Source organism: Dendropsophus ebraccatus, chromosome 7 (assembly GCF_027789765.1).
Source record: "Dendropsophus ebraccatus isolate aDenEbr1 chromosome 7, aDenEbr1.pat, whole genome shotgun sequence".
Lineage (NCBI taxonomy): Eukaryota > Metazoa > Chordata > Amphibia > Anura > Hylidae > Dendropsophus > Dendropsophus ebraccatus.
In genome coordinates this window covers 121,719,081-121,742,275 of record NC_091460.1, presented here as the reverse complement: position 1 = coordinate 121,742,275, position 23,195 = coordinate 121,719,081, and the positions used below count along the sequence as shown (strand labels likewise).

Genomic DNA, 23,195 nt, shown 5'->3' with positions numbered 1-23,195 from the left:
TTTTTAGGATTACCATTGTGATGTGCCAAAAAATTTACAAGCTTCTTCTGTTGCTTAAGGCTGGGTTCACACTACGTATATTTCAGTCAGTATTGTGGTCCTCATATTGCAACCAAAACCAGGAGTGGATTAAAAACACAGAAAGGCTCTGTCCACACAATGTTGAAATTGAGTGGATGGCCACCATTTAATGCCAAATATTTGGCATCAAATATTTTAACACAACGGCTGTTATATTGAAACAATGGCCGTTATGTACTGTTATATGGCGGCCAGCCACTCAATTTCAACATTGTGTGAACAGATCCTTTCTGTGTTTTTAATCCACTCCTGGTTTTGGTTGCAATATGAGGACCACAATACTGACTGAAATATACGTAATTGGGTAATTTTTTTTTTATATATTGCTTTAATAAAGTTTCGTTACTTTGTAAAATAACACCATTAAAATACATTTTTTTAAAATTTACACAGGATTTTTCATAGATTTTTCCCTCTCTGATCCAGCACTGCCACACAAAAAAGTTACCCCCATTGTACTGTTCTTATAAGAATCTACAATACATGGGTGGGCTACCTGTCACCACCACTGTGTGTGGCAGCCCCTTCACTACTGCGCAGGGGGACCCTGTTTTGTATCTATAACGCTGTGCGGCAGGGCTGGATTAAAGTCGGGGATGTAGTTCCTGACATGGATGTGCATTGTCCTCATTACCATTCCGCAGCAGCTAATACTGATTCCAGAATGGGCAAAATAATAAAACAAATTGCCCATCAAACCTCTAGATTCTTCTCAGCCTAGAAAGAAATGGAGAAAATTTTCAAGAAGCAACATTTTTCATTACATATTCATATCCATTGCACCGATCTAGTCAATTGGCAATTTACTAGCACAGCTATTCACACTGGCAATTTGCACTTTATTTCTTGGTAGCTGCTACTTTTGCATTTGATTATATATAATTTATGTTGCTCATCAGCACTTTGCACTTTTTTACTTGCCCTAGCAATCTGCACTTGTAATTATCTGTCCCATCCTCCATGTTTCCTCCTTCCTCCAAGTTCATATGACTTTTTAATTGTTTTTATCAACTGTTTTTTTTTAATAAAAATATACTTTTTACTATATTTTTTACGATATATTTTTTCTATAAAAATATACTTCTTTAGTTTAATTTGTTGTTGCACTATAGCATTTAATTGGGAACCAGAAGCTTTTGTAGGCGTATAGGAAAACAAGCCGCCCATCAAACCTCTTCATTAGAGTTATCAATCTCATGGCCGTCCATGTGTTGCAAAACTACAATTCCCATCATGCCTTGATGGCCAAAGCTAAAGTTAGTTCATTTACTAGTTGGTCTACTATTCCACTTGCGTAAAAATATAAAAATAAAGGCAAATAACATCCGTTGTTGCAAAACGACGGCCGTTATTAATAATCCTTCTCATTAATAACTGCCGTTATTTGCCCTAATTTTTAGGCTATGTTCACACAACATCAAAAAGAGAAGATGCTTTCTCTAGTTAAAAAGATGTCAGATGTGCCGCAATGTACTTGACTTCAGTGCAATGCATTAAAGTCAATGGAATGACGGACATCCAATGCACACAGTGCATAAAATGACGGTCGTTGTCTGTGCGGATGTCAAAATAATGATCATGTCAATTATATTCGGACGTCTTTTGCCAACAGCAGACGTTATTTTTTTAGTTGTTTACCGTCCTTTCTGTGTTTTGACTATTAAATTCAATGGAGTTTTTAATTAAAGACACAGCCAAAGGACAATAGGAAACCCAAACTAGAATAATGTTTGGTCGTCTGTCAGTGCAATGACTGATGTTCGTCAGACGACCAAACAGCCAAATGACGGACATAATTTTAAACAGAGAGGGAAAACATTGTGTGAACATAGCCTTAGTGCCCTAGTACATGGGGCGATTATTGTGCAGAAAATCGTCATATCGTTTACATTTTAACAATAATCATCCAGTGTATTTTCAGGCAGCGATTAAAAAATCGTTTGTGTGTCGTTGATTGTTGATGTAGATGTGACCCTGAAATCATTGTTGATCGTTCGCTGTAATTCCACATCCGTTCACTGTCATTTCTCATTTGTTTACTAATTGTTCAGTATAATTCCAAATTGTTCCTTCTTTTGCTGGGATCACATGGAGTTAAAGATCGTAGTTACTATCGTAACGGACTATCGTTCTTGTTTGCGATCGTTAATCATTAAAAATCACTTTGTCTAATAGGAGGCTTTACTGGATTAGGCTATGTTCACATGGCGTAAGAGACCGGCCATTCCGTGACCAGTGAACGGACGGTGTCAGAGAAGATCATCCCGGCCGGTACTGCTGAATTCTCCGCTGCACACAATAGAGCGTGCAGCCGGAGCCGCACATTCCATTGTGTAAACTGACAGGGTTTTCTGCGACCGCTATTCAGTTAATAGGGGAGAGTAAGGAGGAACACGAAACGTGTGAATGCAGCCTTAGGCCATGTTCACACGTCGTAAGAGACTGGCCGTTCTGTGACTGGCTGGTCTCTGAAAAGATCATCCCGGCCGCTACTGCATCCGTGCCTGCATCAGAACTTTCCACTGCACACTATGGCTCTGGCCGCTCGCTCCACAGCGTGCACTGACATGGTTTTCTACGGCCGCTATTCAATGAATAGCAGCCGCAGAAAACTGACATGTCAGTTGTTTGCCGCGCCGCTAGGGATCCCGGCCAGAGTGTATACTATGTGTATATGCTCCAGCTGGGATCCCATAGACAACAATGCAACTTATATTCTTGTAATAATCACGGCCGTTGTACAACGGACGAGATTTTACGAAAATATACGTTGTGTGAACATAGCCTTACTGTGGTTGGGCTTCTTTAGTTCAGTTCCTCATAGACTCCCCTTTTACCCATTCTATTGTATCATTTTTATACGTAAGAAACAAATTAAAAGTGCTGAACATTAATAAACTGGACACAATACAATTCATGGAATCACTTTATAGCGTTATTCTGTTTTATAAAAGGGATTTTGTCTAGTCTGGTTAAAAGGTTTCCAAGTCCACCGCTGCCCTTTTGAAACCAAGCCCTTCAGGTTACTGTAAAAGCCTGGGATCATGGGCATCCACATTCATCAGAAATTTTTTTCCTATATCCTATTGACAAAGCCACCCTTCTCCTTAGCAACAATTAGTCATTATTCCCAGTAATAACCATTTCATCACATCTTTTCACTCTCGCTTTTCATTCTACCTGTGCTGAATCAGAACATCATAGAACCGTTGACTTTGCCGCATTCAATAAATGTAATTCATAAGGAAGACAGCGGGAAGACAAAACACAATGTGGAGGGGAAGAAAAGCGGCAATTTCCTCTATTGTAAAATGAGATAAGACTGTTGTAATTAAAGGCGGCCATTATCTATGTTTAGTGAGTGTTTGATCCGTGCTTGTACATCACAATAAATTTTAGAATGATTTGTTTTGTGCGAGCAACAGAACACAATATATCTCTTAATCAGGAGTTACACTAATACATATGCCGAGGAATAAAGCTCAGATTATGCTCATTCAGCCCTTCTCAGTTCTAGTAATCAGCAGGGCGGTTTTATAGTCGATGATTAGTCATTGCTTTGATAAAAGTATGACCGTGCAAGAAAAACATTCGGATTCTAAGTGTGCCCTTTAACAGAAGCCATTGCTGCGGACGATAGAGAGTCCTACTCCGCTTCTTGTCCCTAGATTGAGAGAGAGAGACAATTTCAATAAGCAGAGAGCTTAGAAGCTAGAGGTCTTAGGAGGAAAAGGATTACATCTGTTTAGTGCGGGTGCCCTGAACTTGAAATTGTTTTGCTCTGAGTATAGTAGCTAAAGATGAGCGAAGAAGCCGGAAATTTGTTTCGCGAGCTTTGCGAATTTTGGGTCAAATTTGTTAATATTCGAGAATCGAATGTTAACAAATTTTAATGAAACAGCCAAAACTACTGTATAGTAGCTACAGGACTACAGCGACAGTATTACAGAAGGGTGAATTTGTTAACGCATATTGTTGTAAAAGTGTCAAAAATTGGAAAATCACAATTTAAAAAAATGTCAATCAGCCAGTCAATCATCCAATCTAATGAAACCCCAACTAACACAGTAGGAGCGGTGTGCGAGCACTCATTTTGTAAGGCGCACGCTCCATTCACTGATCCCAGTAAATTGGTATAACTCAATAGGAGCATACAGTGCCCAGTGAGTGAATAATATGGACTGTGTCTTCACTAGTCCCAGTACTTGATAGACTAGAAAGCTACAACAAACAATCACCCACAATCAGCCCTCCTATCCTCTCCTCTCTATCCCTATATCACTCTGTTAGTCTCTCCCTGCTCTGCTCTAACTGCCTGCTGCCATCCTGCTCTCTCCTCCACATACAGCTGACTGGCCACCTTTATTAATGAACCTCCTTATATAGAGGGGGAGGGGGAGGTGCTAACATCACAGAGGGGCCTGCAGCTGATTGGATGGATTATGGTTAATCCCTTTTTCCCGCCCAGTGACGCTCCAGGCAGCATGTGCGGTTGCCATTTTGTTTTTTTTTTTTTTAGCGAATTTTCTTAACAAATTGACCGCCCAATTGAAAGCCCAATTTTCAGTGAATTTTATTTAGCCGGATTTGCTTAGCTCATCTCTAATAGTAACTGTCAGGAACCGGACAGCAGGACAATACAAGACAGTGAGCCCTGACGCTGAACCCCGCCCACTGTCCCTACCTGCTTGCCGCAATCCGCCCTAAGATGGCGGCGGGCAACTTGGCGGCGGTCCCTGTACTGGCTTGGTGGGACACAAAGACAAGACAGAAAGACAAAACACAATAAAGAGTAGTCCACAGTCCGGGTCAAAACAAACGGGCAACACAGTACAAAATCACAATCCAAAAGCAAGGTCAATAAACAGGCAGTATGGTCAGGGGCAGGCAGCAAGCAGGGATAGTCAGAAATACAGGCAAAGGGGTCAGAATAAACAGAGCAAGAGAAACAGAACCAGGCTGAGACAAGCTCAATATCCGGCAGTGAGAGGCAGGCTGGCAGACACTATATAGGAGACCAGAGGTCCAGTGCAGAAGCTGATTGGACCAGACCCCTGATCTCCTCAGAACACCTGGGGCAAGAGCAACCTGACTGGCAGAGAGAACAGTCTATCAGACTACCTAACCAGCATCAGAGTTAACTCCGGAGTTGCCAGGAGTATCTCATGCAAAGCGGGTGTGGCTGAACAAAAACAGAGGAAATAGGCCAGTGTTCAGACAAGGTTCAGGACACTGCACAAACATACAAAAACACAGAATATCAGCGCCATCTCAGCCGCGCAGCACAAGCTGAGGGGCGCACAGAGTTCGGCACAGGCACATTCATGACAGTAACTGTATAAATCAAATAAACACCAATGGCTTAGGGCAGGGATGGGGAACCTTAGGCCCTCCAGCTGTTGCAAAACTACAATTCCCATCATGGCATGATGGGAGTTGTAGTTTTGCAACCGCTGGAGTGCCGAAGGTTCCCGTATCCCTGACTTAGGCATTATCCATTTCTCTACAGTGAAATAGCAAGGAATCCAGTATGTCTCCAAATATCCAGACCGGCATTGGGATTCGTTACAATAAACATGGTTATTTTCACATCCGATAAAGAAAGATATTAGGAAACTGGGCATTTTATTATTATTTTTTTTTTTAAGTAAAAAAAAAAAGCTGCTGAAGCAATGCGTCAAAACTTGTCACTTGTGATCTTGTCTGTATAGACCTCACAGCGCTACAGTCCCCTTTTCAGTTTTGTTTATGGTGCACTTAGTCATGTAAAACAGCGGTGTCCGACCCATCACGCTTTAGATTTCCTTGAAGCTTGTCTTCACAGATCATCATAAACACTATAGGCCTATAGGACTTATGTTGCTAGAAAATATGTTATATAACCAAAAACAATGAATAGTTATGTGAAACTTTACTGCTAATTAGCTTAGTGACAGCCCATATGCCTTTTGTATGGTGGTTGGGCATTCCCTGCCTATGGAGCAGACTTATAAGCGGAGCCTGCCCTATATGCTTCACAATGCAATTGCGGGATGGCAATCAGTTACCATGCCTGTCTGAGACATTCTGAAGGCAGGCTGTAATTTAAATTTTTTTAAAAAAGGGGAACTATTATCAGGTTAGATGAATCTAACCTGCTGGTAGCCCTCTTTAGGGCCGGGGATGCTAAGGAGGAAGGTATGTGCCTTACCTTCCTCCTCTGCACTGGTCCCGTGCTGTTAGTTGGGTAAAGTCTGTTCCGGAGCACTGTTAGAAGCACTGCCGAGTCATCTGACCCAGCTGCTCCATTGATTATCATTAGAAGAAACAGGCTGATGACGTGACGTGCTCCTAACAGTGCTCCGGAACAAAAATTACTCCGACTAACAATGTAAGCCAGGCACCGAGGAGGAAGGCTAGGCACATACCTTCCCCCTCAGCGCTATAGGTGGCTATCAGCAGGTTAGATATGTCTAACCTGCTGATAGTTCCCCTTAAAGTTTCTATTTTTGTAAAGTAGTAAAACATAACAATTGTTGCAATCACACTGACATGACTAATCAAAATAACATTTACCTCACAATGAACAGCGTATAAAACAATGTATGGTTTTGCAGTTTATTTTTTTGTAAAATAAGGGGTGTCATTACAAAGTGCAATTTGGTCCTGCAAAAAACAAGCCCTCATATGGATCTTTAGACAGAAAAATAAAAGCGATATAAAGACTGAAGGAGTAATACAGTATATTCCTTAGTTTTTGGGTGTCGACAACTAAACCTGATGAGTGAGGAGAGCATCCATGGGAAGGTATACTGTAGCTTATTGCTTGCCAAGTTACCATGTTATGTGTTTTCATGATTCTCAGAAGTTGTATTTACTTAGGAGGAATACTTGGTGTATATGAAGATTGGTAGGCAGTACTTTCACTCCGCCCCTGATGAAGGTGTGCTTATAGCAGAACTTGTTAGGTGGGCACCACCCACATCTTGGCTCAGCTGAGACCCAATTTTTTTTTACAACTGTGGTTTTATTTTGTTACTCATATTTTACTAACACTCACTAAACCTGTCTGGTTCTTAACCCCTTAAGGACACCATGCATTTTGGCTTTAAGGACCAGGCCAATTTTCATGTTTGCGTTTTCGCTTTTTCCTCCTTGCTTTCTCAGAGCCATAGTGGTTCGATTTTATCACCTACAGGGCTGGTTTGGACATCACTCTTTTGCACCACAATCTCTCATTTTTATTGGTATCTTTTTTTGTATTTTCAAATCTTTTTCTTTTACTGTTTTTTTGCCCAAAAAATCCACAGTCCTGGCGATTTTTTCACTGTACAGGAATATTATTGTTATAGCTTAAAAAATTGGACAATTGCACATGCTACGCTATATAATATGTTTTTATGTGTTTTATATATAAAGTGGTAAAGGGAGGGTGATTTAAACTTATATTGGAGGAGGGGCTATGGCATTTTCTTAAAAACTTTTTTATTTTTATTTTATTTTTTTTTTACTTAGGGGACTATTACATGCAACCATTAGATTGCATACACTGTTTTGTGCTGTGCCATAGCATAGCATTGATCAATGTTATCAGTGTTCTGCACGTAGAGCCTGCCTGAGGAAGACTCTATGAGAAGATTGCCAAGCTGACTGCACATAGGTAAGTATGCAAAAAAAGTTGCACATAGGTAAGTGTTAAACTTCCAATAGTCAGTTTAAACGTTCGGGACCCCACAATCACACAGTTGAATGGCAATCGCGGCGGCCCGTCATTAACGGTGAGGCCCCGGCTTTATATAGCCAGAAGTGAGCTTAGCTTCTGAGCTTGCTTCATAGCTTTATACCCTGGGAGGATGTACATTTACGCCGGTTGTGCCAAGCCTGTAAGGGTGTTAATGTACACTGTAGGTTGTTAAAGGGTTAAACAATGCAAACTTAAGCAGACAGACTACAAATGCACAAGATTTTTTACAGTGTTTAAGGCTGTTTGATAAATCTGGTGCATCTTTAGACTGCCTAGACTAAGTTTCCATTGTCTGGTTTAAAGAATACCTCCAGTGATTTTTGAAAAATGACTATCCTGCAGCACTATGTACGACAGTCATTTTGACAATATACATCAATTTTTAATTAGTCGTTGGAATATGTTCCGAGTGCCTTCCCTCCCCGATCCCCATCCAATGCCGTGTAATTCTATAGCTGGGAGCTGTAAGTAGATACATGCATCCGAGAGGAAGTGCATTAAGAAACACCTTCTAGTGACAAATTTAAAATGGATGAATGTTAGAAAAATGACCCACAGTGCTGCACGATAGTCATTTTTTAGAAAACTGCCACCACAATTGGATGTACACTTTAAATTTAAAGGGAATGTGTTAATAGAAAATGACTTATTCTTTAAATCAAGTATTAGTGATTTTTTTTTATTTTTTAGTGATCAAGCTTTAGTGTTTTTTTCCCTAACTTACTAATTTACTAATCAACTTTTATAAAATCATTCAGAAACCGTTTTTATTCTAACCACTAGGTCTAAAGCCTACGTCTAGGACTAAAGCCCCACCCATGTAAAAGTGTTAATGATCAGCTGAGAGGCGTGATACATTCACTTTAAACCTGCTATTAATTGGTGTTCTGTACTTTAGACAATGTAGTGTGTCAATATTTTTGGCATATGGCACTACATTTTAAAATCACTTGTACCTTCAGATAGCTACTTTTATTCCAAGATCTGTCCTGGGGTCCTATTGGCAGGTGATGCAGATACTGTCCTAAAAAACAACTTTTAAACTTGCAGCCCTGTGTCAAATTGGTGTGGCCTAGAGTGTCTGTGCCCTAGGATTGCGACGCCTCTCTGTCCCTCTTCCCCGCCCTTCTCATCATTTGAAATGCCCCAGGCGGGATTTTTACTATTCATCACCTGTCTGAACACTGCACATGTGCCTTAACAATTCAGCACATGTGCAGTGTTCAGACAAGTGATGAATAGGAGAAATTGTTCTAGGGGCATTCCTAATGGTGAGGAGCATGGGGAGGAGGGACTGAGGGGTGTCGCAATCCTAGGGTATGGGTACTGTAGGCCACACCAATTTGACGCAGGGCTGCAAGTTTAAAAGTTGTTATTTAGGACAATAACTGCATCACCTGTCGAACGGACCCGAGAACAGATCTTGGAAAAAAAAGCAGCTATCCGATGGTACATAGGTTTTGGGGGGTAGGGTCAGATTGTGGGTACAGAGCCGCTTTAAGCCATGCCTCTTTCTGCCAATATTATGCCCCCTTCCTGATAAGCTGCACCTCCTTGTTGGGCAGGGAACATTCTACAGTAGTTTTTGAGACAATATACATAACAGATGTGCCTCAATTACTATGCGACATGGTTTTTATGCAACAGCTGGGCCATTTTGGTTGTGCTATTATCCCATCTATTGGGAAAACATTTATTGCCTGTCTCAGCCGTATTGATATACCTTTGGAGTTGAGTGGGGTCACCTGACCTCATCAGAGGTTTATGACTTTGTTTTTTTAGCACACATTATTTTAATCGTTTTAAACGTGTACTTTATATGTTTGTTAATTAAAAAAAAAAAAAGTTATCCAAAGAATTTTTATGAGATGAAGTCTTATAAAAATTGTTTTAAAAAGAACATAATACCAGTTCCTTCCTTCCTTCTCTCCCCCCCCCCCTCTCTTTCTTTCCCCTAATGATATCTTATTTTATCCATAGGACAGACAATGTGTAAGTACAGTAGTAGAGATGACTGAACCTCAAGCATGCTCAGATTCATCCAAACCTCAGTGTGCAGTATTTGATTACCACTGGCTTCTTTAGCCCCTGCCAATCAAATGCCGCACTCTCGGGGGGAATGAACCTGAGCATGCTTGAGGTTTACTCATCTCTAGGTAGTAGGCTTTCTCTGCACAATGCTTTAGGCTTTGAATTGTAATAATGTTTAAAAATGTGTATTATATCGTTACATACAGGTGATGGTATATATTGTGTAGGGTTTTTAGTGCCCACAACGATTTTCATATTTTATAAGGCATCTAGCAATTTAGAGGAGGGATTTAAAACTGTTGGAAAAAAAAGGCTATGCCATGGACCTATAAATAGGATTTTCATTACCTAGGTTTTTCTTATGTGCAGTAGGATGTAATACATATATAAGTAGATATACTGTATATTAGGGCAATAAAGCAAACAAATAAATGGAGCAGAGGGAACAGAGAGACGACATGGCCAATGTGCATACTGTATATTAATGCCTGAGGTTGAAATCATTGTAATCATAGCACTTGGAGTAGCAATTTAACACGTTTGTGTCAATATTCTGAATTGTCATTATCTAATTATAACTTTGACCCCATTGACATAATCCAAGGGAATGTAATTGCAAATCCCGACACTGTCCATGACTGGTGCAGCAATTGTGGAACTGGTAATTTCATTGATTTATAACCTTCATGATCAGTTTATTGTATCTTGGTGATGAACAGGGGAATGTTCTAAACTGTTCTAGGTGTTGTGTGGACTGGTATAAAATTATGTAAACCCCGCAGTAATTTAGTGTGAATATAAATACTCTAATAAACTTATGTAATAATTAGAGATGAGCGAACCGGGTTCGGGTTTGAGACGATCCGAACCCGAACGATTGGTATTTGATTAGCTGGGGCTGCTGAACTTGGATAAAGCTCTAAGGTTGTCTGGAAAACATGGATACAGCCAATGACTATATCCATGTTTTCCACATAGCCTTAGGGCTTTATCCAAGTTCAGCAGCCACCGCTAATCAAATGCCGAAAGTTCGGGTTCGGATCGACTCGAGCATGCTCGAGGTTCGCTCATCTCTAGTAATAATCTTTAACATACTTAGCATAACAGATCCTATAATGACCAATGTATACTTATGAAACACTTAACTTAGGCCCCTTTTACATGTCCATTTCAGCAAATTTGCGGTCGTGCAAATTCTGACGGCATAAGGACCTATTCATTTCTATAAAAGCAAAGATGGAAAACTTTGGCTACCTCTCTTCAAGATGTTATGGTGTCCCGAAAAACTTTGAATATGTGAGGACATGTAGGTATAACTTGTGTGTAATTAGATCCCGGGGATGAGCTAGGGCCATATATACGGTAGAAGGTTAAAGTGGTAGGATGAGCCATGACATGGTAGAATAGTGAGATAATGTTATATGAAAATTTAGTTGCCCCTCTGACTTAAACAGAATTAGTTTGAGGAAAGGGGGGGGGGGGGGCGCTTTCAAGCCAAAATTTATGATGAGAGAGCTCCGGCCGCATGCTCTATAGTGTGCTGTGGGAAGTTGTGATGCGGGCACGCACAGATGCGCCCGCATCAGAACTAATGATATTTTCAGAGACTGGCCGTTCCTTGACCCGGCCGGGTCACTGAACGGCCGGTCTATTACAGTGTTTGAACATAGCCTAATACTGTATACAGAATGTGTGTCAACCATAATTATAAACTGGTAAAAATAGCAAATACAGTAGTTTGAATAGCTTTTCTAGAGTCTTTATATGTCAAAGAAGTTATATACCCCCCCCCCATCTTTCATTCAGCATTGTCCACCTACGCTTTTTGTACTTTGTATCTAAACACACAGAGATTGGCTTTTGACTGACTCATCCACCTTTATGTGCATTAGCCTTTTTAAATACGATGGCTGCACAGTTATACAAATAACGCACTTTCTGCCTTTTGTCTCAACCACATTCTTCAAGATTATAGGCTTTGCTAGCAGGGTTCTCATTCCTCTCGATCGAGTAATTAGTGTTTAATTCTATAATGTCTGGCTGTCGCTTTATGTACCCTCACGATTGTGAAGGGCTGCGGAATTTGGTGCTATATTATCAATATTGTTATTATTCCTATAGTTGCCTAGTAGAACAGTATGCAGCATCCCTACATCCTCATTAAATAATGGTTCCAAGGGTGCTGATGAGAGTACCATATAGTGGAGGTTCTCGTGGGGTGGGAAACATCCTGTAATACACAACAAATCAGCGTTCTACCCTTTGGAAAGCCAGGGTCTGGCTATAAAAAACCTTTTACAATGCCGTGGCATCTGCAGGACTATACTCCAGAACCTTATTTGAAGTTAGAAGGTTCTTTAAGTAGAAAAGAGAAGGAAGCTCTTAAAAACCTCAGTGACAATGAAGATCTAATCAGATGTGCAGACAATGGTGGAGGGATTGTACTCCAGAACTATAAGGGTATATTCACACGGGCGGGGTCGCAGCGAGATTCTCGCTGCGAGCCCGGCAGGTCCTGTCAGTTCCCATAAACTACATACTTGCTGCGGTCTAAACGACCGCAGCGAGTATGTAATTATACCGCGCTTAACCCCTTCTACTCCCGCCGGCTCCCCCGCTGTAAGCAGCATACATTACCTGTCCTTGCTGCACGGGTCCGGCGTCCTGCTCTCCCGTCCGGCCAATTAGTGTTGCCCAGCCGCAGCCACTGATTGTCCGGGCGGGAGAGAAGGACGCCGGACCCGTGCAGCAAGGACAGGTAATGTATGCTGCTTACAGCGGGGGAGCCGGCGGGAGTAGAAGGGGTTAAGCGCGGTATAATTACATACTCGCTGCGGTCGTTTAGACCGCAGCAAGTATGTAGTTTATGGGAACTGACAGGACCTGCCGCGCTCGCAGCGAGAATCTCGCTGCGAGCCCGCCTGTGTGAATATACCCTAAGAGTAACATTAAGGAAGATATAAGGAACCTCAATGACACCAACTACTATTTAATAACAATTGCCAATCCCTTTCCACAGATACAGAAACAAACCACCGATCTGTTGAATGAAGCTCTGGCACAGAATATTATTACCAAAGAAGAAAGAAAATTCCTTCAAATTAGAAATCCAGCAACTCCTTTCTATTATAATTTACCGAAAGTTCTTAAAAATGATAAAATCCCACATGGCAGAATTTCCCACTATCCAAACTTATTTCTGCAAGAATACGTTGTTACCTTGGATTCCTATCTAAAAAATTCATATTGTCCATCTAAAGGAGCATACCTGGTCAATACTATTGACAACGGACGTTTCTGCGTTGTATACTAATATCAACTAGAGATGAGCGAACCGGCAGAGGTTCGGGTTCGTATGAGAGTTAAGGTTCATATGAACCCGAACCTCGGCAGGTTCGCTCATCTCTAATATCAACCACGAGATTGGTATCGAGTGTATAGATTTTTATCTAAGGAAGGACCCTAGTATACCCCCAGAGGAGAGATCTTTTTTGATAAAATTCTTGAAACTAATACTGAAGAATTTTTTTTTTCTAATGTGATGGGCGTATCTACCATCAGATCCGTGGAATGGCCATGGGGACGAGGGTAGCGCCATCCTATGCCAGCTTATTTATGGGCCGATTTGAGGAGACATTCATCACAAGCCACACATTATTCCAGAAGAATGTGAAATTACACAAGAGATATAGCGATGACTTGTTTTTCATCTGGGAAGGAAGCGCATCTGAAATCATTCCTGAAAGACTATCGTTTGTCCCCCACCATTTGAAAGAAAACATTAGGTTTCTGGACCTGCTAATTTATCATGAACAACAAGATTTCCTCACTGCCACTTATTTAAAACCGGTGGATTTCAATAGTTACTTACCTTTCCAAAGCAGCCATTCCAAAAAGTGGTAGACCAATATCCCGTTTGGACAATTTAGGAGGATGCGTAAGAACTGCACGAGGGATAACAAGTACGAGGAGCAAGCAGTCATCATAAAAGACCATTTTCGGGCCAAAGGCTAGCCTAGCAAAGAGAGCCACAAGAAGATTGCCTTAAACCTAAGGAAACAATACAGAAGAATCCCCAGGCATCCGATCAGACAGCGAACTTTATCACTGGTTATACAACGGACCACAGCAAAATAAGAGAAATCTTGGCCAAACACTGGCATATACTAAAACTGGATCCTCTCGTTCAGAACAGGAGAAACCCCAAATCACGTATAGGAGAGCCCCAAGCCTAAAAGGTATGCTAGCCCCAAGCAGCATTAAAAAAAAACATATAAAACCCGAATCCAGAAACTCTGGAGAAAAAGGAGTACATTGTAAGACAGCGAGATGTTTATGATGTGAGTCCATCCAAGATGGCCTCACTACTTTTTAGAACAAAAAAGGTAGATCCTTCAAGCTCAAACACCATCTAAACTGTTCCACGAAGTATGTCATCTACATAATCAAATGTCCATGCAACCTACAATACGTGGGGAGGACCACCCAACCACTACACCTGAGATTACCAATCATAGAGCGAACATCAACAGGGGTTTCCTGAAGCACAGTCTCTCTAGACATTTCTTAGAAAAACATAACTTTAACTTAAGGGAATTAAAAATTTACCCCATTGGCCACATACCAGAGAACACGATTAATAGATTCAGTAACCTTTTGAGAATGGAAATGTTCTGAATTTACTGTATGGACACCCTACAGCCCAATGGACTCAACAAAGCAACTGTGATGATAAACTAAAAACCATCATTACTTCCTCAATTCCTACATGAGAATAAGGCCATGTTCACACACTGTAAAACACTGTACGTTCAGTGACCCAGCCGGGTCACAGAACGAATGGTGTCGGAGAAGATTATCCCGGATGTTACTGCAGTACCGGCCAGATGATCTTCCTTTGTGCTGAATTGGGATGCGCGCGCATCCGTGGGTGCCCCCATCCTAATTCACAGCTACACACAATGAAGAGTGGAGCCGGAGCCGCACGCTCCATCGTGGGAAATGACATGTCTCTGCGGCCGCTATTTAATGAATAGCAGCCTCGGAAAACTGACAGTTTTGTGCGGCTGGATAGAAACCCAGTCGGAGTGTAAACTGTGCGTATACGCTCCGGCCGGGATTCTATTAAATATAACGTATGTTTAGCATAAAACACGGCCGTTGTTGCAAATTGCGTGATTTATGCTAAACATATGTTGTGTGAACATGGCCTAAAGCTGGACTTGCACTCCGCCAATACAATTATATATGTACAATAGGAACCAAGGGAGGTTTTCCACCCCTCATCCTTACGATTGTCTAATAGGTGGCATTTTAGAGAAAAAAGGAAAGGCCTCAAAACCATGAATGTTTCTAAAAACTTTTATTATAAATATTCATATATTCAATATAAATTGTATTACTTTTACTATAAATATTCAAATATTCAATATAAATATTAAAAACATTGCCACAGTATTTGTCTAATACTCCCATTCACAAATAGATCAATTGAAGAGGATGCAATCGTTCAATTGAACAGGATGTAATTAATCTATATCACAGGATGTAATTAATCAATTTAACAGGATATGATTAATTTACCAATTACATGAATTACTTTTACAACTTCATTCATAAATTCTGAACACTACAAAAAGAAAGGAATCTTCTGGGATTTGAACTCACAATTCAGTATGTTAAACAGAAGCCCCTACTACTACACCATAGTGGCTATTGTTATGTTTATTGTCATTACCCATTGAAATACATCCTCATCCCCATCTCACTCACGTACGGGCCCAAGTTTAGAATGATTATATTTCTAGGGATGAGACCATTATTAGCAAGAGAATACTTTTATTTTTTCAGGAGTTTTATCATGTTTTATTTTCAGGAGTTGTATTATGTTTTAAGTACTGTATATATTTTATGTGTTAACTAATGAATGAATTTCCCAGGCATTCCAAACCCCAGTTTTCCTGCCGTTTTACATTTAAATACCTTCAATGTACTCTGTATACCCTATGGATCTGATGAAGAAGGGAGACCTTTGAAACACGTTATCCATTTTTATATGAAATGTATGGAAAGAACGGTCGATAGTTCTCACAATGCACAGAATAACGGCTGTTGTTGTTAGCATTGGCCGTCAAATTAATGTTCAGCACATTTATTGGTAGATGCTATTTAGTGAACAACGGCCATTAGTTCACACACAGATTTTTTTTGGGCGTCCTTTCACCATCTTTTCAACTTAATTCAATGGACCATTAAATTATGTACCAACGACTGTCGTTGCTATGACAGCCAGCAAAGTATGTTAAATAACGGCCGTTATTTTAAATATCAAATAATGACCATTGAAAATCGTTGTTTGAACATAGCCCTTATGATGCTAAAATGACCTCCTTCCCAAAAGACGGCCATTATTTTCCTATAGTGGGAACACAGCCTAAAAGTAATGCGCGTGACTTTTTTTAAAATTAATATTATTTTATTTTATTTTTTCTCAAAAGTGTAATATAAAACATTGGCACAGCTGTGCGACACCTTCTGACCAGTTATTGTGAGACAAATTGTGCAAAATTCACTAAGGTTTTCGCGTACAATGGAAAATTTCACATAAAACCTACAATAAAATAAACATCAGTTATTAGACTGAATAATAATTTCCACCTTTTGTCTGTTGTAGACTGTGGTTTAAATAAAGACTAAACTATTCCATCCTACCCATCACTGACTGTAGAATCTGGATACATCACCATCTGGTGACTTCATCTATGTGCACCATCACTATATGGTTTTAGGGTCAGCACATTTGAGGTCCATTTTTCAATGAGGATATCCAACCACCCAGCCTTCTCAATCAAAAGAGTGACACTACCCTGGGAGGAGGATGTGGGAGGAGGATGTGGTAATGACTGTTTTAATATCAAATAAGGCTTCTATGGTCATTGTGCACAGTGTAAAAAGGTAAGTAGATACAGTGATATCTGCTCGATTGTCTTTGCCCTATGATAGTCACACATATGTGGTGCTCCAGGGGTCAGAGGCAGAATAAGCAGTCATATCCAGTGACTCAACGGCGATGTCTTCTCTGATCAAAGTCGTTCATTTTTGCTTTCTTCTCCGTCTGGCCCGGGCTGCCACAAAGACTTATTCCGGTCACATCTCATCTATGCAGAGTTTGCTACCCAGATGGCTTTGGATCCTCACACTCTATACTGTCTTCTACTATTGTCATACAATGCAGCAGGTGTGATCCCTGATCTGGATAATTATGCCAACATGGCTCCCAAAAGGGACTGCTTGAATTTTCTAAAAAATATAAAATATGAATAAAGTACAGTCTGTTACCTTTAGAAGACTGTTTATGCCATGTCCACTGCTCTTGCCCCTGTCCTCCCTGCCAGCTTTGTTTACTTCCCTGCAGAGATGCAGCCAATCACCAGCCTCAGCAGTAGATAGCACAAGACCTAGAAGCCAGAGATCGGGCATAGAATTGCTGCAATGAACTAAAAAAAGGGCATGGAGGAGCAAGGCGGCATTACTGGACATGGTGGGGAGAAAACAATCGAGTATAGAATACTAACAAAAATCTATATGTGCCACTGCCCCCCCTTATTATTTAATTATTCAATTGTTAGAGATAAATCGAATTCTAACGAATTTCAATAAAACAGCCAAATTATAGTAGCTACAGTACTGGGACTATTAGAGAAGGGCTAATTTGTTAACACATATTTTTGTAAAAGTGTCAAAAATGTAGAAATCACAATTTAAAAAAAATCAGAAGCACGAATTACGTGTGAAACAGCTGTCACGCCCCTTACAATCACGCTGGAGCTGGCGTCCTCATTCCTGCCTGCATGGACCATTTTAAAGACAAAGATATGAAATAAAGAGAATGTTTTTAATGGTGAGTGCCCTCCTTTCAATTATTTTCTACATTTATTAAAAAGAATTCAATCAGCCAGTCAATCATCCAATTTCAGCCATGGCCAGCAGAGGACCTGGTGGATCAGCGGCATAAAATACTTTCTAATAAACAATTTAACACGTTCCAATCCCCCCCTTCAAGTACTCTTTGTATCCCCATTTACTTTAAGTGGCATCAATATAAGTGCTGATTTCATTTCAAATTCAATTGATTTTTTTATTTTATTTTAATGTAGACGTAGAGTGACCCTTTACTAATGTAAATTAATGTTTAGAATACTGTAGGAGTGAAGTGCGACCACTGATCATGTAAGACAGACGTTCCATTCACTGATCCCTGTAAATTATTATATAGGAGCATACAGTGCCCAGTGAGTGAATAATATGGACTGTGTCTTCACTGGTCCCAGTGAATGCATATAGGCAACCAGTAACATGGTAAACTGGACGCTTGGTCAGCAGCTACAACAAATAATCACCCAAAATCAGCCCTCCTATACTCACTGTCCCTATATTGCACTGTTAGTCTCTCCCTGCTCTGCTCTAACAGCCTGCTGCCATCCTGCTCTGTCCTCCACACACAGCCGACTGGCCACCTCCATTACCAAACCGCCTTTTATAGAGGGGGAGGTGCTGACATCACAGGGGGGCCTGTCCCTGTCCCCTAATCATTGTTGCTCAATCTCTGGCTCTCCAGCTGTTGCAAAACTATTCTGCTCCGGTGCTCTGACTTCTTCTGGTCAGGTCTGGTTGGTTGCAATTGCAGCTGTTTCAGCCCCTATCACTTTGCCACTGCTGAGGCAGATGGTAAATATAAACCTGTGTGGAGTGTAGTTGTTTTGTAAAGGAATTTTTCAGATACTAAATGCCAAAAGTCCTTGCAAAACTCTAGAGGCTGGTTCCCAACAGGAAAAGTTCTTTTAATCCGATGTCTAAAAAGGGCACATACCAAAACACTGTCAACCTTGTCCTCTTCTCCCTGGCACCATCTTGGGTGGATATCGTCACAGCTGGGGGCAGTGCTGGTCTCCTTCCTCTTCACTGCCTTCCACAGCAGTGAATGGGAGAAGAAAAGGTTTTTCATTGGCTGGAGTACATCACATGGCTTCCAACTTGCTCAGCCCTTTCCGGTGGAATGGTAAGTATATTTTCTGTGAATGTCTGTGTTTTTTTCTTTTTTTGTGGGGGCTGGGGACGCAGCACTGCCCCTTTATTGTTATCCAACAGTGATGGCAGTAATGAGAAGAAAGCAAACTTAAATGCACGTGGAAATTAACAACTTTACGGTACAGTATAGATACTGTAAAATGCAAATCAGTGGTCTTTCATCAAACCTTACATAATACTGCATACGATACTGGGACACTATACATAGAACATCTTTTTTGTCTTTCTTCTCTGCATCTACTATAATTCCTGTGGTGTTATTGCTAAACTAGGTGATCGTGTAGGTGCTGATACAAACAGGCCCCCATGTGCAGGATAATGGGACTTCCAAGGGAGAGGTTATCTACTGAGTATTAGAAACCAGCCAAGTGCAACTTGTAAATGGAATAATCGAGAAGAGAAGGCATCATCAAGTTGATGATTCACCTATTAGAGGTGTTGATTTAAGACAGTATGTGGATGTGCTGAAGGAAGTGACAGGTCTCCAGGGTGCCACAATCAATAGGGATAAGAGATGTATTGTAAATATTGTCAAAGGTGTAAATAAGCATAGAGCAGTATAATTTGTGGTGTAACTTGGAGCGCCGCGATACGGGACCCGCCGCTGGATCGGGGGGGAGGGGGGGTGAGTGGACGTCTTTTCTCTCAGCCACCTCCTCCCCGGCCAGTTCCCAAAAGAGCCCCCCCCACTGGAGTACCCCTTTAACAGGTTAGGCTGGGTTTACACTAAATTTTTGTAATCCGTTCCCCCCCCCCCCCCCCCCCCCCCTCATATGTTTTGCAAATAAAGGATTAAAAAAACGGATGCATTTGTGTGCATCCATTTTTACCCGTTTTTACATTGACTTCCAGTATAAAAAAAGGATCAAAACGCATCCATTTTTTTACGTACACAAAAACGCAGTCGCCCACAAAAAAAATTAAATAAAAAAATTATAAAAAAAAAATGCCATGCTTCACATTTGGCATTTTTAGAGTCTAGATTCCAGCCTCCACAGTTCATGGGTTTGCAGGCAGTTGGCTGAAAGATACTGTAGATATTAAAATGTTCTTAACCAAAAAACTCATCTCTAAAAGTATACATCGGTTAACAATTTTTAGTAAAAGAACCTAGCACAATGCGTTCTACAGATATACATAAATACAGAAACGGGTGATTGCCATAGTTTTCCTTTTTTGTGCAGTAAAGCAGCCACTCGGTGAAATGTCATAACTAGTGTAAGGGTCCATTTAAACAAAAAGATTATCCAAAGATTAGCCAAAGCCAGGAACAGATTTAGGGAACGCAATGCTATCTGTAATTTGTAGTACTGAACAACTGCTCTACCAGAAAGTGCAACTATGGGAACACATGAATAGCTCAGAAGGAGGAGCAACAGGCTACTAGCCTGAGAAACCAGGGCTCAACTCCCCTAACAGACAAAAAAAAAAAATGTAGTGCAACCATGCAATACAAAACTAAGTGGAAAATTAATCAAGGGCTTTGCGCCTATTTTTAGGTGAATAATTGGATTTTTTGTCCATTTTTGGTCTAAGTTCTATGTATGAACCAGTATTAAGTGGTTGAATATTATTTTTAACCTGTTTTGAGTATTTACCCCAAAATCTTTGGGATTTGCACCCAATTTATAATTTTTGACTTTTTAAAAAAATCGCACAGTTTCAGGCCTACGACTGGTCAGTACCGGGTAAGTTTGTTTTTGCAATTTTTTACTTTTTGCAACAATTTTGCAACTTTTTTGTGACTTTTATTACTTAGATACATCCACTATGGTAGTGCTATATTTTTATAACTCAATCGCAAGATATTGGAACAAAATATACACCAATGCCCATTAGAAGAGAAGAGTTGCACAAATTAGACTCCTTAGAAAATGTCCACCTAAGCTATGTTCACACAACGTTAAAAAAAAAAAAAAAAAAAAAAAAAAGGCCCGGCCAATTTCAATTTTTGCGTTTTCGTTTTTTCCTCCTTGTGCTTAAAAGGCCATAGAACTTGCATTTTTTCAAATAGAAACCCACATGAGCCCTTATTTTTTGCGCCACTAATTGTACTTTGCAGTGACAGGCTGAATTTTTTCATAAAGTACACTGGGAAACCAGAAAAAAATTCAATGTGTGGTGAAATTGAAAAAAAACCCAAAACGCATTTCTTTTATTTGGAGGTTTTTTTTCTACGCCATTCACCCTGGGGTAAAACTGACTTGTTATATATGTTCCTCAAGTTGTTACGATTACAGCGATGTATAACATGTATAACTTTTATATTATGTGATGGCTTGTAAAAAATTCAAACCATTTGTTAGGAAGCGGACAGCAGGACAAGACAAGACAGTGAGCCCTAAGCTCAGCCCCGCCCACTGTCCTCTACCTACTTGCCACACTCCGCCCTAAAACGGCGGCGAGCAACTGGGCGGCAGTCCCTGCACTGGCTAAGTGGGACACAAAGACAAGACAGACAGACAAAACACAATGAAGAATGGTCAGCAATCCGGGTCACAACAGTCTGGCAGCAAAGGTACAAAATCAGGATCCAAAAGAGTAGTCGAATAACAGGCAATATGGTCAGGGGCAGGCAGCAAGCAAGGGTAGTCAGAAAACAAGGCAAGGGAGAGAAAACCAGAGGTAACACAGATAGATGCAGGCAGAGCTGGAATGCAGGACAGGGAGCTATACTGAATAACCAGCAATGATCTGGGATACTGAGAACAACTTATAGTGAATCAGAGCCCGGTCCAGAATCCCATTGGAGCAGCCTCCTGACTGCAGAGCATACACAGCTGACAACGAGGAAACTGACTGGCTATAGGATCCCTCAATCACAGAAACCAGAGCAAGAAAGCTTAACTCTGAACCTGCCAGAGAGCTACACAGGTGGACACGGGTGTGGTGGAAGCCTGCTAATCACCACCCAGCAAGGGCTGGAATAAGACAGTGTTCAGACCAGGTTCAGACATAAATGAAATACAAACATAAAAGTGCAGAATCATGGCCAAAAGCGCAGTCTCGGTCGTATCTTACGAACTGAGGACTGCGCCAAGGTTCCAACAGGAACATTCATGACAGTACCCCCCCTTTTATGAGGGGCCACCGGACCCTCACTTGATAAAACAAGAGTGGACGGTAAGTGATCTCTCACCATGCAAGTCTCATCACTAGATATGTCACTGTCAGTCTCCCACTCCTCAGAGGAAGTATCCAGCTGACGGACAGCTGGTCTCCTGACAAATCTTTCATCACCCCTCAAATCAGTACCAGTCACAGAGCCAAGTTCTGCATTACATGAACTTAAAGATATGGCAACCTCAGCGGGATGCACAGAACCAACTTCCACATTACACAAATTCATAGAGATGGCATCATCAACAGGACAATGCACACAAACTCCACCCACCTGCACGCCCAGATGACCCTCCTGGTAGTCATCTGGACGCTGATGATCTGGCCTTGCAGGACCCTTGGTACAAAAGCTGATAAAATGTCCACTGTCACCGCAGTAAAAACAGAGTCCACTCCTTCTTCTGCGTTCTATGCGTACCAGGGAGCTTTTAACTTTGTCCAGTTTCGAAGGTTCCTCCAGGGTGACCAGAGGACGAGTTATAGAAGGCAATGGTTTAGAGGGGACAGAGAAAGGCACATCAATGACACAGGGGGAATCTTGGTTTGATTTATTTTTACGTTCCCTGAGCGTGCGATCAATAGAAATCGCTAGAGCAATGGCCTGTTCAAAGGAGCTAGGGGTGGGGTGACTAAGCCAAGCCTCTTTAAAGGTCGAAAATGTGTTCAGGTCCCCTAAACACTTGTCAGGCTCCTTGAGCGTGACCACTGGGGAGGCAGGCGTGGTAGCAGGTAGTTGCTGGGCTAATATCTGGACTTGTTTGGCCAGCTCAAGAACAAGGGTAGCAAGACCCTCAAAACAGGCAGAAAACTCCTGTGCTGAATCCATACTGGCTTCAAGTAAGGAGTAAAAAATTTTGTATGGCCGGTTATTATGTCACGACCAGTCACACCAAACACAAAGAGACAGTGAGCCCTGAGCTCAGCCCCTCCCACTGTCCCTACCTAATTGCCGCAATCTGCCCTAAAATGGCAGCGGACAACTTGGCGGCGATCCCTGGCCTGGATACGTGATACGTGATACAATAGACAAGACAAAACGAACAAACACAATAAGAATGGTCAGCAATCCGGGTCACAACAGTCTGGCAGCAAAGGTACAAAATCAGGATCCAAAAGAGTAGTCGAATAACAGGCAATATGGTCAGGGGCAGGC

The 23,195-nt window shown here is 41.2% G+C and overlaps 1 protein-coding gene across 1 annotated transcript in view; it reads right to left on the bottom strand.

The window, feature by feature from the left end:
- The window catches only part of LOC138796597 (melanopsin-B-like), an 88,352-nt gene extending 65,484 nt beyond the window's left edge, over positions 1–22,868 (bottom strand). The window contains exon 1 of the mRNA XM_069976208.1: positions 22,062–22,868. Within this exon, the coding sequence (XP_069832309.1) occupies positions 22,062–22,868 (807 nt within the window). The remainder of the gene's footprint in view (positions 1–22,061) is intronic.
- Positions 22,869–23,195: the final 327 nt, after the last annotated feature.